The sequence below is a fragment of the Pipistrellus hanaki genome (genome assembly GCF_964339955.1).
Source record: "Pipistrellus hanaki genome assembly, chromosome: 14".
Lineage (NCBI taxonomy): Eukaryota > Metazoa > Chordata > Mammalia > Chiroptera > Vespertilionidae > Pipistrellus > Pipistrellus hanaki.
This window is the reverse complement of record NC_140516.1, coordinates 40,556,765-40,569,590: the sequence shown is the minus strand read 5'-3', so window position 1 is coordinate 40,569,590 and position 12,826 is coordinate 40,556,765. Positions and strand designations below refer to the sequence as shown.

General features: G+C 55.2%; 1 protein-coding gene across 1 annotated transcript in view; it reads left to right on the top strand.

Annotated features, from left to right (window-relative positions):
- The window catches only part of COL17A1 (collagen type XVII alpha 1 chain), a 49,961-nt gene that overhangs the window by 24,735 nt on the left and 12,400 nt on the right, over nt 1-12,826 (top strand). Inside the window, exons 18-37 of the mRNA XM_084904017.1 lie at nt 115-333; nt 617-646; nt 1,010-1,036; nt 2,348-2,374; nt 2,457-2,519; nt 3,231-3,335; nt 4,037-4,096; nt 4,770-4,805; nt 5,361-5,414; nt 5,669-5,704; nt 6,176-6,211; nt 7,035-7,097; nt 8,420-8,455; nt 8,709-8,780; nt 9,497-9,523; nt 10,142-10,177; nt 10,676-10,711; nt 10,963-11,016; nt 12,173-12,208; nt 12,652-12,729. Of these exons, the coding sequence (XP_084760143.1) occupies nt 115-333; nt 617-646; nt 1,010-1,036; nt 2,348-2,374; nt 2,457-2,519; nt 3,231-3,335; nt 4,037-4,096; nt 4,770-4,805; nt 5,361-5,414; nt 5,669-5,704; nt 6,176-6,211; nt 7,035-7,097; nt 8,420-8,455; nt 8,709-8,780; nt 9,497-9,523; nt 10,142-10,177; nt 10,676-10,711; nt 10,963-11,016; nt 12,173-12,208; nt 12,652-12,729 (1,131 nt within the window). The remainder of the gene's footprint in view (nt 1-114; nt 334-616; nt 647-1,009; nt 1,037-2,347; nt 2,375-2,456; nt 2,520-3,230; nt 3,336-4,036; nt 4,097-4,769; nt 4,806-5,360; nt 5,415-5,668; nt 5,705-6,175; nt 6,212-7,034; nt 7,098-8,419; nt 8,456-8,708; nt 8,781-9,496; nt 9,524-10,141; nt 10,178-10,675; nt 10,712-10,962; nt 11,017-12,172; nt 12,209-12,651; nt 12,730-12,826) is intronic.

Sequence of the window (12,826 nt, the reverse complement as noted above, 5' to 3'; positions counted from 1 at the left end):
AAGAAGAAGCTCCCCAGCCCCCAGAGTCCCCAGTTCAGGCCCCCCGGGGGAGGGAGTGTGTGCTGGGAAGGCAGTGGGCTGACCCTCGGCTGAGCTGCCCGCCTGCCATTTCAGCGGAGGAGGTGCGGAAGCTGAAAGCACGCGTGGACGAGCTGGAGCGGATGCGGAGCGGCGTGCTGCTGCAGGAGCAGATAGAGAAAGCCAGAAAGGACCGGCTGCAGGGGCTGGCGCCCGGCGACGGCACAGGCATGGAAAAGTATGGGCTGGATGCTTCCGATCAGGAGACGCTCTGGCTGTTCATGAGGAACAGGCTGATGAAGGAGCAAGAAAACGGTGAGCCCATCACAGGGCAAAGGGTCGGCCTGTGTGTGTGGAGTGGTACCTGCTCAGGGGACTCCCACACTTCCTTCACTCTCAGGGCCAGTACTGTGAACCCATTTTTACTGTTGGGAAGACTGAGGCCTGGAAAGAATTGCCCAATATCACACAAGTAGCACATTTTAGAATCTGGTTGCTAGTCCTACCCTCGGTTTCTCCCCACTACACCACAGAGATTCCTTTCGTGCCTGTGCCTCACATGACGTGTAACTAACTCGGGGTTTGCTTTCTCTTGTAGGCAATCTCCGAGGAAACCCTGGCCCTAAAGGTACTGTGGTGGGCTGAGCCCTTTCCCTCTCGTTTCCTGAACTTGGAGCCCTCTTTTCTGGGTGGATTAGAACACTGTTTTCCAAACTGAAGGATGAGCAGTAGACAGATCTTACAGCACCTGTTGGGAGGGTTGGGGATTGGCTGTACGGTCAGAATACCTCAGGACGGGACGGGACCTAGGGCATCCTCTGAGAGGCCGGTGATATGCCAAGGGACACAGCCGGGTACTGGGAGGAAGCCATGCCCCACGCCAGCTCACCTTGAAATGTGGTTCCCCCGCTGCCAGTGGGTCTTACCGACTCTGAGAGAGAGGCCCTCGGGTTCTCAACCATTCACAATCATTTCATCTTTCTTATTTTAGGTGACATGGGAAGTCCAGGCCAAAAAGGTAATTTTTACCTCAATTATTAGTGAGGGTTGACGGTTTAAGGCAATCAGCGAGCACCAGAGAACCCACCTCACATGCTCTTGGCCATCGCCCTTCTGCGGTGGGACCGTGGATTGCAGAGCAGCCTGCAGGCCTTGGGCTTTGCGGGGGCCGGGGCTTCGTGACAGAGCAGGGCTTTCCCCCTCTCAGGGCTCCGGGGACTCCCAGGCCCTCGGGCAGCCTGTGTCAAGGGCTTCCATCTGCCCCCAGCTCCAAAGGGCAGTCTGAGGGCCTGCTACCACTCAGCTTCCCCACCCCCTGGAGGTTCCTATCAATCCAGGCTCCTGGGCCCTGCTGAGAATCAGGTGTTCCTGGAGCCAATGCTCTGGGGCTAGACCTACCCTCCACCCGGGTTTTAACTCTGATGGATCAAGTCAGGAACCACCATTCCAAGTGAGCCGCCTGCTCTCAGAGTCTTAGCCGAGGGAGGCCGGGGATAAAACGCAGCCGTTGGCAAATGAGCCTCCTGTGGGGGATCCAGCAGGAGCGCCAGCACCTGCCTCCAGCGGGGTGTGGGGCGCAGTCACAGGAGCAGGTGCCACAGTGCTAGTCAGTTGGGGACAACCGCATGCTGCCTCGTGTGGCACACACTTAGTGCTGTAAGAAATTGATGTATTTCCTCAGAGAAGTGGTTTGATGGTCCATGGGGTGGGCCCAAGAGTGGGGAGAAGAGGTTTCCAATCCTGGGACCGCAGTAGCGCCCCTTGATCTTGGAGTGGGGTTCACACACTTCAGAGTGCTTGAGCATGGACAGGAGATTCTGGGTCCCACTTCCAGAGCCTCTGACTCAGCAGTCCTGGTGGTACAGGTGGGTGGGGCCCGAGTCTGCAATCCTGATCACCCAGTTTCTTCTGAGAATCACTGTCACCTCTCTGGGCTCCATCTTTCTCCCAAGAGATCCCTCTGCAGGAGTTGGGGTTCCTGCTCTTCCCTTCAGGGGTGCCTGTCTCCATGCACACGCCTGGGTCACCGCCCCAGCTCCCCTCCCCAGGATTCCAGCATGTAGGTCACATGAAGGTCCTGGAGCCCCTGAGTCTGCCCAGTTGAATTCGAAGCACTGATAATTTTTCACTATAAGTTTATCCCAAATATTACATGAAACATACTTATACTAAAAGTTTATTCATTGTTTATCTGCAACTCAAACTTACCCGAGCACCCTGTATTTTTATCGGCTATATTTGGCAATCCTGTCTGAATTCCATCTGGTGGCTCCTGTAGGTAGTGGCCCAAGTCTTTGAGCTGACTTGTCTTTCTATCTCTGTCCCGCAGGAGATCGGGGCCTCCCCGGGACTCCAGGTGCGTGATCAGATGGCACGGCTGGGGGTGGGCTGCTGGGTCCTGCATCCCAGGTTCTAGGGGTGTTCTCATGTACCTACAGGGATCCCTGGGCTCTTGGGACAGCCAGGTCCAGAAGGACCGAAGGGACAAAAGGGCAGCATTGGTAAGAACTGCTTCTCCATCTGCTCCTTCTGTTCCTCCCTCCCTCTCTCACTAGACATTTATTAAGTGCCCGCTGTGTGCCGGGCCATTTTAGCTGTTGGGGAGACATCGGTGAACAAAACAGAGAAACTCCTGCTTACGTTTAGGTGGGGAAGAAGAATAATAGATAAATATGTGAAGTTCATAGCAGAGTAGGAGGAGGTTGGGAATGGGTAAGGCAGAGGCTGGTGGGACATGGAAAGGCCTCCCTGAGAAGGTGCCACATGAGCCAAGACATGAGGGCATGAGGGAGCTTGGCATGAGGAGAACCTAGAGCAACAGTCCAAGCAGAGGGAGCAGCCACAGGCACCCGCACAGATGTGCCCACTAGTCAGGGAGCAAGGAGGAGGAGGAGATCATAGGGGCCTCAGCTAGAGCCCAGAAGGGAGGCGGAGAGTCCAGAGGTAGGGCAGGGAGCAAGGCTGACCATGTGGGGCCCCGGAGGCCTTGTGGAGACTTTTCCTCCCAGCGAGGCCAATAGCCACTTCAGGTAGGAGGTCTGGGGCAGAGGTGGGACATGATCCTTTTGCATTCTTAAGGGTCGCTCTGGCTTCTGGGTTGAGGGGAGGCCCAGGGGACCAGTGCGGAGGCTCCAGGCAGGTGTCCTACCAGTGAGATGCTGCCCGCGGAGCCCTCGGGGTCCTTACTCTCATATGGCCATTTCTGTGTTTAGGAGAGCCTGGCATGGAGGGACCTGTGGGCCAGAGAGGGCGTGAAGGCCCCATGGGACCTCGCGGTGAACCGGGACCACCTGGGTTTGGAGAGAAAGGGGACAGAGGTAAGAGGTGATTCCCTCACCAGGAGGGTTAGTTACATCCACACTTCCTCCTTCCAATTTTCTCACTAGCATTTGCTGGGCATCTTGAACCAAGCTCTGAGCCAGAGGGTGTGGGCAAGGCCACAGGTCCAGGCCTCAGGATGCAGAGTTCAGAATGCAAGGAGAGCATGGTCACAGGGAGAAAGGGCTTCCCCCGTGGGGCGGCGAGAAGTCAGGGCTGACGTGAAGAGTTTAGAGCAGGGCCTGGCGGAAGGCAGGGTGTAGTTCAGATCCTCGAGCCTCTCTCGGCTGGAACTGGCCAGGGAAGGAGGCATGGAAAGCCCCAGCCCTGGAGTGGCCTGGAAAGATTTTGCAATTAGATTCTTAACCATGAGTTTGTTTTTGTTTTTGTTTGTTTTTTCAAGAAAAACCAAGCATAGACCCCAGAAATCTTCTCAATGCCAACAGGTCATGAGCTGAGCAAGAAGCATAATTTTTAACTTCCCTTTCTCTTAAAAATATTGCTCAATAAGCAACAAATGTGTATCAAGTATCTAGGGTGCCAGACTTCATGGAGCATGAAGGCTCTGAGGGTAGAAACCAAAGGCGTTTTGCTGATTGATGGCCTTGGGGAGGCACCCAATGGCTCAGAGGGTAGGGACCACCCCCCATTGACACCTCTGGGCTGGGTGGACTCTCTCAGAGTGCTCCTTTCTCCCCAGGGGCTGGTGAACCGGGTGTTCCTGGCCCACCTGGCGTCCCGGGTTCTGTGGGTCCCAAAGGTAAGTCATGTGCCCAGGATGGTACCCAAATGTGCCATGTCCTGGATAGAAAACAGAGGTCCAGGTGCTAGGATCCCAGACAGCCTTAACCCTCTGCCCCAGGCCTGTGCAGGGGCGATGGGCCCACAGAGGGTCCCCCACAAAGGAGTCAGGGGTTAGGGTTGGGGCTAGTTTGGGCTGCATGGTGGATTTGGGGCCGTATTTCCATCTGTTTTTCAATGGCCCCATTATGTGGCCCCTCAGTGGGTAAATGGATCAGGAAATCAGGAGTCAGACCATCTCCTCACCTGCCTGGGCCCAGATACACACATGCAAAATGCCATGTGTCTGAACCACCCGGGAGAGTGGGCCTTCTCGATTTTGATGCCCACGGCTCATCTCTTCTCCCTCCTCTGCCCCAGCCCAAATGTTGTACTCTGACTGGGAAGGAGCAGGGCTCTCTTGATCCCACCAGTTTCAGCTTCCTCCCTGGATGACTTTGCCCTGGACTTGGGTCATCTTGGACCCACTGGCTCTGGGGTCCTGGCAAGATCCCAGACCATGTGGGTGGCATGCACACACAGCCCTCACTGGGAAGTGAGCCCCACCCCTCCACCTGACCTTCACCGTGAGGTCAGCTGCCCCGACCTGTGTCTGACCTTTCTGATCATTGCTGTTCTGTCATCCTCCCCAGGTGCCAGTGGTTCTCCAGGCCCACAGGGTCCCCCAGGTCAGTACGCTTCTCCTTATAAATGACGTTATTTCTGGGGCAAAGAAAGGGATGCCAAAAGCAAACATTATTTAAGCAAAAGAAGCAAACTTAAGAGTGCCTGGAGGTACAAAAGTCAGTTCCACACTGTCCCCTGCGGCTGAGGTCGGGTACCAGGGAGCCCTGTGAGAGCCTGGCTTGGGGCCTGGGCCCTCTGGCAGCTTCAGCAGCAGGCAGCTCCCATCCTGCCCTCACATCTGAGCAAGTGCCTGCCTCCACCTCATTTCTACTGGCCAGAGCTCGTCCTAATGTCTTGAGAATCTTGAGCTACGGCCTACATTGAAATGCAAGCCAGTGTCTCTGCCGGGGTCCCATGGGGTTCCCTATGACCAGGGCCTGGTAGTCAAAGAGGCAGAGAAGCTGGACCAGGACGATGTGGAGGGAGGTGGGGGTGATTCCGCAGAGAGCAGCTCTTGAGTTTCACTCCAAAGTGTGTGTGCAAGCGCCTGGGTGTGTGCGTCCATCCATTCCAAAGCTGGGGCACTCACCCACCTGCATGGTCTCCTCTGCTCACAGGCCCTGTAGGACTCCAAGGGCCCCGAGGTGAAGTGGGACTCCCTGGCCTCAAAGGTAAGCTGGTGGGAAGGAGCCGGGGAGGGGGAGGTGTCACCCTGTAGGTGCCAGTCACTCGGGAAGAAGGTGTTGGGGGGACAGAGAGGAGGGTCGTCAGATGGACATAACCCACATCCTGTGCAGGCTGACAGGCACTCAAGGAGCGGGGAAGTCAGGATGGTGGGCGGGATGCTGTCTTCAGACAAAGACCCTGCCCTTCCCGGGCTTCCTTGCCAAGGCTCTCTATATCAGGTTGGCCGTTACTCTTTCAGGTGACAAAGGTCTTATGGGACCACCGGGACCTAAAGGTATGTTGCTCCTGCTGCTGCTCAGACATCACTAGAGCCGGCCCGACTCCTGGGAGCCCCAATGGGACTCATGCCCCGGCATCCAAGAACACAGATGACTCTGGCTCCCGGACCCTGGGGCTGGGAGGGATGTGGCTCTCAGATAGGGAAACTGAGGCACTAAGAGGAGTCACAAAGCACCCACATTGCAGCCTTGTGGGTGGGTAGTCCTTGGGGTGGCGAGGATGCAGTATTGAGGTCCTCCTGTTCGGGCCATCCTGTGCCCACACTGTGTGACCGTATGACAGTCAGGGCCGGGGGCAGCTTGTGGGTGGAATCAAATGCGCCCCTTTGACTTCATGACTGACGAGTTCTCACCTGGATTCTGCTGACAGCAGCTTGCAGGCACAGTGAGAATGGTTCTAACGGGGTGAGAATGCTTTTCTTGCTCCTGACCCATGCTTCCTGCCCCCCACCCCATGTTTGTTTTAGGTGACCAGGGTGAGAAAGGACCCCGAGGCCTCACAGGTCAGTCCTACATGGGAATCCACTTTGATCATTGAAAGACATTTTATAAATCTCCTGGGCACTGGAGGTGGGGGAAAAATACAGAGGTATGAGACAGAATCTCTGTCTACTTCAGGGAACTTGCAGTCTACAAAACACAGACAAATGGCATGAAGCGCTGGCTGGAGACAAGCCAGCATCAGGCTTGCCGGACAGTAAACATCGGGGGCAGAAAAGGGAATTAGGATTGTCACTAGTTCTTTTGGGGAATCCAGTTGAGGAAATTAAGCTCTTCCCAAAGTGGCAGAAAGTTGACATACATATATATATATATATATATATATATATATATATATATATATATATATGCCTAATATGGAAATTATTCCCCCATGCGAGTTCAACTGGGAGACCAATCGCTCGCTATGATATGCGCTGACCACTAGGGGTAGGGCGGAATGAAAGAAGGCCCCAGCTGGCAGCCAGAAGGTCCCAATTGGCCCTGATTGCCAGCCAGGCCTAGGGACCCTACCCGTGCATGAATTTCATGCACCAGGCCTCTAGTTAATAATAATGATACTTTAGCCACAAGGGGCTGCTCTCTGTTGTCAAGGAAATAAGACTCAGACACATTCAGCGGCAGACCAGGCTCATGCCTGCTGCCTGGGTGGCCCTAACTGTAGAGTCTAAGTGGACACTGTGTCCCCAACCTCTCTAATACCCGAAGCTCATCTGGTTGGGGAAGTGGCAGGCTTGGAGGTGGGCAGGGGGGAAACAGCATTCTAGCACGGTCAAGGATGCAAAGCTTGAAAGCCTCCAACCAGCTAGGCCTCTTCCTTCGCAGGCGAGCCGGGCTCCAGAGGTCCGCCTGGTGCTGCCGGGGAGCCTGGAGCTAAAGGAGCAATGGGTGAGTGTCCGGAGGAGTGAATGCAGCAAGTCTGTCCCCTTCCGGTTGTCATCATGGCTCTGGAGTTGAGATCCTTCTAGAGCCACCTCTCCTGTTCTCTGACCCCCCACCCTCTGGTAGAGTGTCTGTGTACAGGCCATTTCTGGGCCTGCACATCCCTCCTGGGGCTCAGAGAGCAGCAGTCTCTGTGGGTTTCTCACTGCTCTAGCAGGGGGACTGGGCAAGACATGGCCATACCCTGTCCCCAAGCCACTTGGGTCCCTGGAGAGGATAGGCAACGCCAGGGTCCTCTGGATGCCTCTGTATTCCAGACATAGCCTTGACATCCCAGGGCAGGTCTCACAACCAGATCCAGGGGCATGGAGCTGACCAAGGGCCAGGTGTTTAGCACAAGTCCCAGGAGGGATTAGGCCCCACCAATGGGGGATGTGATTTATTCACCTTCTCATTCATTTAAGAAATTGTTGCCCAGCTGGTATGGCTCAGTGATTGAGCATTGATCTATAAATCAGGAGGTCACAGTTCGATTCCCAATTAGACCACATGCCCAGGTTGGGGGCTTGATCCCTAGTCAGGGGGATGCAGGAGGCAGCAGATCAATGATTCTCATCATTGATGTTTCTATCTCTCACTTCCCCTCCGAAATACATATATATATGAAATTGTTAGGAAGTGCAATTCTACGCAGGATGCTTTGCTGGGTAAATAAGATGCTTCCCCTCCCTCAAGGGGAGATAAAGCCCATATGAGGTGACAAGTGCCGTGAGAGGTAGAGTGTGAGCAGGATTGCTTGCACTCAGAAAGGTGAAGGAGGCAGCATTTCAGATTGTCCTAAAAAATACAAGAAGAATTTGATCATGGTCAATTTGGAAAATTCCATGCAGAAACTATAACATAGTAAGGAAAGACAGAGATTGGGGGAAGAGGAGCAAGACATGGTCCCAGAAGGACCTCAGGGAGGTTGGCCTCACTGGAGCGGAGGAGACAAGCTTAGAGGAGCTCAACTTCTAAGAGTAAATGAGTCCGGCCTTTACTGAGCCAAGAAACACACGCCTGGTGTGTGCCGAGTCCTGCCCAGGGCACGGGAGATGCAATGGGAGTCACCGGGCAGTTTTAACGGGAAGATAGAAGTTACTGGTGTGGGGGAGAGGGCAGGGAGAAAGCCGTGACAGAGTCTGGGCTTTTCCTTGTTTGGCGGCCACGGAGGGGCCCAAGGGCTCCCCACCTGGGAGACAACGTGATGTGAGCCTGATGGGCAGCATAGGCGGGAGCCCAGAAGGAGCTCCCTGAGTCACTGATGAGCTGTGGTTCTGCTTTCCTAGGACCCGCTGGCCCCGACGGACACCAAGGCCCAAGAGGTTGGTCACTGATGGGCTCTCCTCACTGTCACTGCCTCCCCTGCCCCCACTGCCTGCCCTGCCCACGCCTTCTAATCATAGCTACGAGGCAAGCGCCACACAGAAACACACAAAGCCGGGTTTTATAAGCTTTCTCCTCCCCACCGGCCTGCAAGTCACTCAGTAAAACCCTACGAAGGCATTGCTCAGGTGTGCTGGCCAGGTCAGCGTTCCCAGGAGGAAAACATTTGCACGTTGGTCATCCTCCCTCCAGGTGAACAAGGTCTCAGAGGGATGCCTGGACTCCGAGGCCCACCAGGACCTTCTGGAGACCCAGGGAAGCCAGGTAACCGCGGGAAGAGGGAGCCACACCCTGCTGAGTGTGTGTGAGAGAGTGTGTGTGCGTGCGTGTGCGTGTGCATGTGCCTATCTGTCTCGTCCAATTTTCCTCCAGCAGCTCAGCAGTTAACTAACACAGCTGCTGGCTTGGCTTTGCACGGTGGCTGTGTCCTGACACCTCTGAGTCACCCAGTCTGGCAGCTGGGAAGAGAAAGGTGGAAAGGTTGAAAACAAGGGGCAGAGTTTAACACCACCTCAGCACCTTGCTCTTCGGAGCCTTCCCTCTGACCCACCTCCCCTCGGGCCGTACCTGGACCCTCACTAATGCCCACCGCTCTGATGAGAGGCCATCTCCACAAAGGCCCAGCAGAAGCAAGATGCTCGGGGCTGCAGGAGAAACAAATCAAAACCCGAGAAAGCTGGGAGGGGGTGGGGCTCATCAATGGTGGGAGGAGCAGGAGACCTCCTGGCTCCTTTGTTGGGAGCGCCAAGGAGGGAGCTGGGGGCAGCATGAGGGGGCCAGTGGATGTGTGTTTTCCTGAGTTCACGGCTCTCACATGCCAGAGGTCTGTGACCCCAAACAGACTGAGAACTGCTGCCCGAGGGAGCAGTGGGTCACTTCACGGCTGAGTCTGGCTGCCCCACCAACCCCACGGGCTCCTGCATTCGAGGGTGTGGCTCCTCAGCCCTTGAACTCTCCCTCCTGTGTTTTCTTTTCCGTAGGTCTCACGGGACCCCAAGGACCTCAGGGTGAGTCACGGGGCCACTCCCATTCCAGCCTTCCAGCATCCAGCAATGCCTCTCCTCAGCGCCCTCGATTCTCCTCTCCTCCCCGCACTCTCCCAGCGAAAATGGGCTCAGACCTGTGGTGTGCATTCTGAGAAGCACCTTAGGAAGGAAAGGCATGCTCCGGGCAACATAGATCGGCATCCTGATCTAGATTGTACCCGTTCTGCCTGCCTGTGCCCTGCTCCCCTCCGGCTCAGGCCCAGGAGTTGGCTGCCCCCTTGGCCTGGAGGAGTGGGAGGGGCCCACTTTCTCAGAGACCGCCTCTGCGTCCAAGTCCATCCTATAGTCTAGCCCCTTGTGCGCTGGCACCTCACACCCAGCCCCAACCCCTAAAGGGAATGAAGCAAAGATGTAAAAAGAAATCAAGCAGCAGGGCCCCCAAAAGCTGAGCACACAGGGACGCCCTGCAGACGCTCCCCAGTGGAGTTCAGGAGACAAAGGTTAGGCAAGAGCACAAGGCAAAGCCAGGGAGGCCTCCGGGTGGTGGCCATGCTGAGTGACCGCGCTGGCCACAGAAGAGGGTGTCGGAAATTGCTGGGCCTTCATTATCCTGACAGACTTGTTTTCAATCCCCATCAGGACTTCCTGGAACCGCCGGCCGACCAGGTGCTAGAGGTAAGTGACTTTCCAAACTAGATTTTCTTTCTTTTCACTCGTCATTTTTGTGGGAGGGGAGGAAAGGGAGGTGTTGGCAGGAGTGAAGCCTGGATCAACAGTGGCATCTAGTGGAGCCAGGGATCGGCTCTGCTCAACAAGCCACTGAATCCTGAAGCCTCTGTCCTTTGACCTCTCAGTACTTTTCCTGCCCAAGCCCGTTCCCAGTGAGATCCCGAGACACCCTGTGGGAGGAGAGAGTGGGAGTGGGAATGACTCTCAAGTCAGCCTCCCTTCTTCAGGGAGTCCCAGCTTCTTCCAACAGCTAAGGCTCCGGCCTCCAGGGGGTCCGTGCAGAGACTGGTGCTTACTGCATCCTGCACACTCCCCTCAGTTCATTAAAATGCCGTTAGCCTGCAGGTTAGAGGCCCAGAAGTGGATCTCAGAGGCCTTGCCAATGATTGACTGGGTCCCTGATTGATCCTGGGACCAACCACTCTCCTTTTCCTCCCCTCCCAGGTGAACCAGGAGCTCCAGGAAGGATCACGACATCAGGTAGGCACTCCCATGTCCCGGGCATCTGCCTGGGCTCTGCCCTAATACCGCCCAAGAAGCACCAGACTGAGGACACAGTGCTTGGGCAGGATGCAGTGCTGGGCTCTTCAGTCAGCACTGAGGCAGTGGGCGGGGTTTAGAAGTCACGAGAACAAGAGTTGAAGGCCCAGCCTGGCCCACAGCCTGGCCCGGGTCCCGGCACCCCTGAGCCAGGACAGTGGCTCAGTGTTGCCTGTGTCTTCTGTTTTCAGAGGGGTCGTCGACTCTCACTGTGCCAGGCCCACCAGGACCTCCAGGTGCCCCAGGTCAGTCTGTTTCCTGGCTTTGCTCCCAAATCAGCAGCAGCCCCAAGTTGCATTTGACAGAACCCGCGTTTCATTACTGAAATCCAGGAAAGGTACCGAGAGAGGAGCATGGGGAGGAGCTGAGAAAGCCCCCCAGGCAGGCTAGCGAGCCCTCATCACACACCAGCCAGCGTCCCACGCACTGCACAGGCCTTGCCTCCCCAGGCCCCACAGCACCGGGTAGACCGCTTTCTTAAGGTCGCGCAGCTAAGGAGTTGCCTCTTAGAAAACAGCGTGATAATACGCATCAAGGGCAACAAGATGCTAGGAATCCATCTGGAGAAATTTTCCCCAGATTGTTCAACCATAATGAAATTGCTATAAAAATTTTAAAACATAAAAGCTAGTTATTAGGGGATAATAGTATTATTGTGAACAGCAGAATGCTTGATAAATCTGCTCTGTGGTTGCAATAATATTTTTACAAGATGCCAAAAAAATGTATTTTCTATTTTTTTTCCAAAAGGCCTATTATTTTGATATTATATAGATGGGTTTGAACTGTGCAGGTTCACTAATACACAAACATTCTTTTGGAGATTTGTGAAAAAAATTTGCTAACAAACTTTATGACTTTCTTAATGACATTTTCTTGTATCTGGCTCACCTTATTGTAAGACTATAGCATATAATACATGTAACATATAAAATAGTGTTAATTGACTTATTGGTAAGGCTTCCAGTCCACAGTGTGCTATTCATAGTCACAGTTTTGAGGAAATCAAACGTTATATGTGAATTTTCAACTGCACAGAGAGCCAGCGCCCCCAACCCCCATGCTGTTCAAAGTCAACTCTATTTTTCCATTACCTAAAAATGTTCGCCTGTAAATGACATGCATGATTTAACATGACCAAGGCAGGTATGGACCAGCCTTCCCTCCTGATCAACTCCAGTGAGGGCGGGGGCGCTGGGGCGCGTAGAAGTCCCTGGTTGTGGAAGAGCAGTGTCTGAGGGGTGGTCCTGCCCATCCAGGGGCCCAGTGCAAGCTGGCCTCTCTGGGTTGCTGTCCACGCCTTGTGAGGACGCTAGGCGTGTACCCAGGACCCACCTGGTCTTCAGCTCTTTCTCGCACGAGGACCCTAGAGGTGTGACAAAGCCTTCTCTTCATTTCCAGGTCCTGTTGGCCCAGCTGGTCTCCCAGGACAGCAAGGTATGCCACGCCTGAGAGCACACACCGGTGGTCTCAGCTGGGAGGGCCTCCTTCCAGGGCTGGACTTGGGCCCCGGTCTGTAAAGAAAGCTAGACCTGCTTTTGGGGAAGGGGGGGGGGGGGGGAAGGTTCTTCACCAAGAGCCTTGCGAAGCCTCCGCTGCAAGGCAGGGGTCAGTCGAACTTGAGGCATTGAGGCTCTCTGGCCACCTGGTCAAGCCAGCTGTTTTCACTGGCCTCGGGCCTCTTGTGACCAGACCCTGATTGTGGTGTCCAGAGACGTCTCCAGATACCAAAACACACAAGTCAGGCTGGGGGAAAGCCAGTCCACTTCCTCCTGTTTGCAGTCGATGCTCTGGCCTGCCCTGACCCAGGCAGCTGAGCTGCAGGGTCCCCGGAGGGATTTCTGCTGGAGGCATCCACCCTGACTCTCTCTCTCCCACAGGCCCGCGCGGGGAGCAAGGACTTGCTGGGGAATCGTTCATTAGCAGCACTGGCTCCATCTCTGAAGTCCTCTCTGCCCGTGAGTGTCCCCGGGCAGGTGCAGGGGGTGGGGTCTAAGGGGGGTGGCAGCGAGGTCAGGACACCGGGGCCTGTGGCAACTGCACCAGTGAGTCATC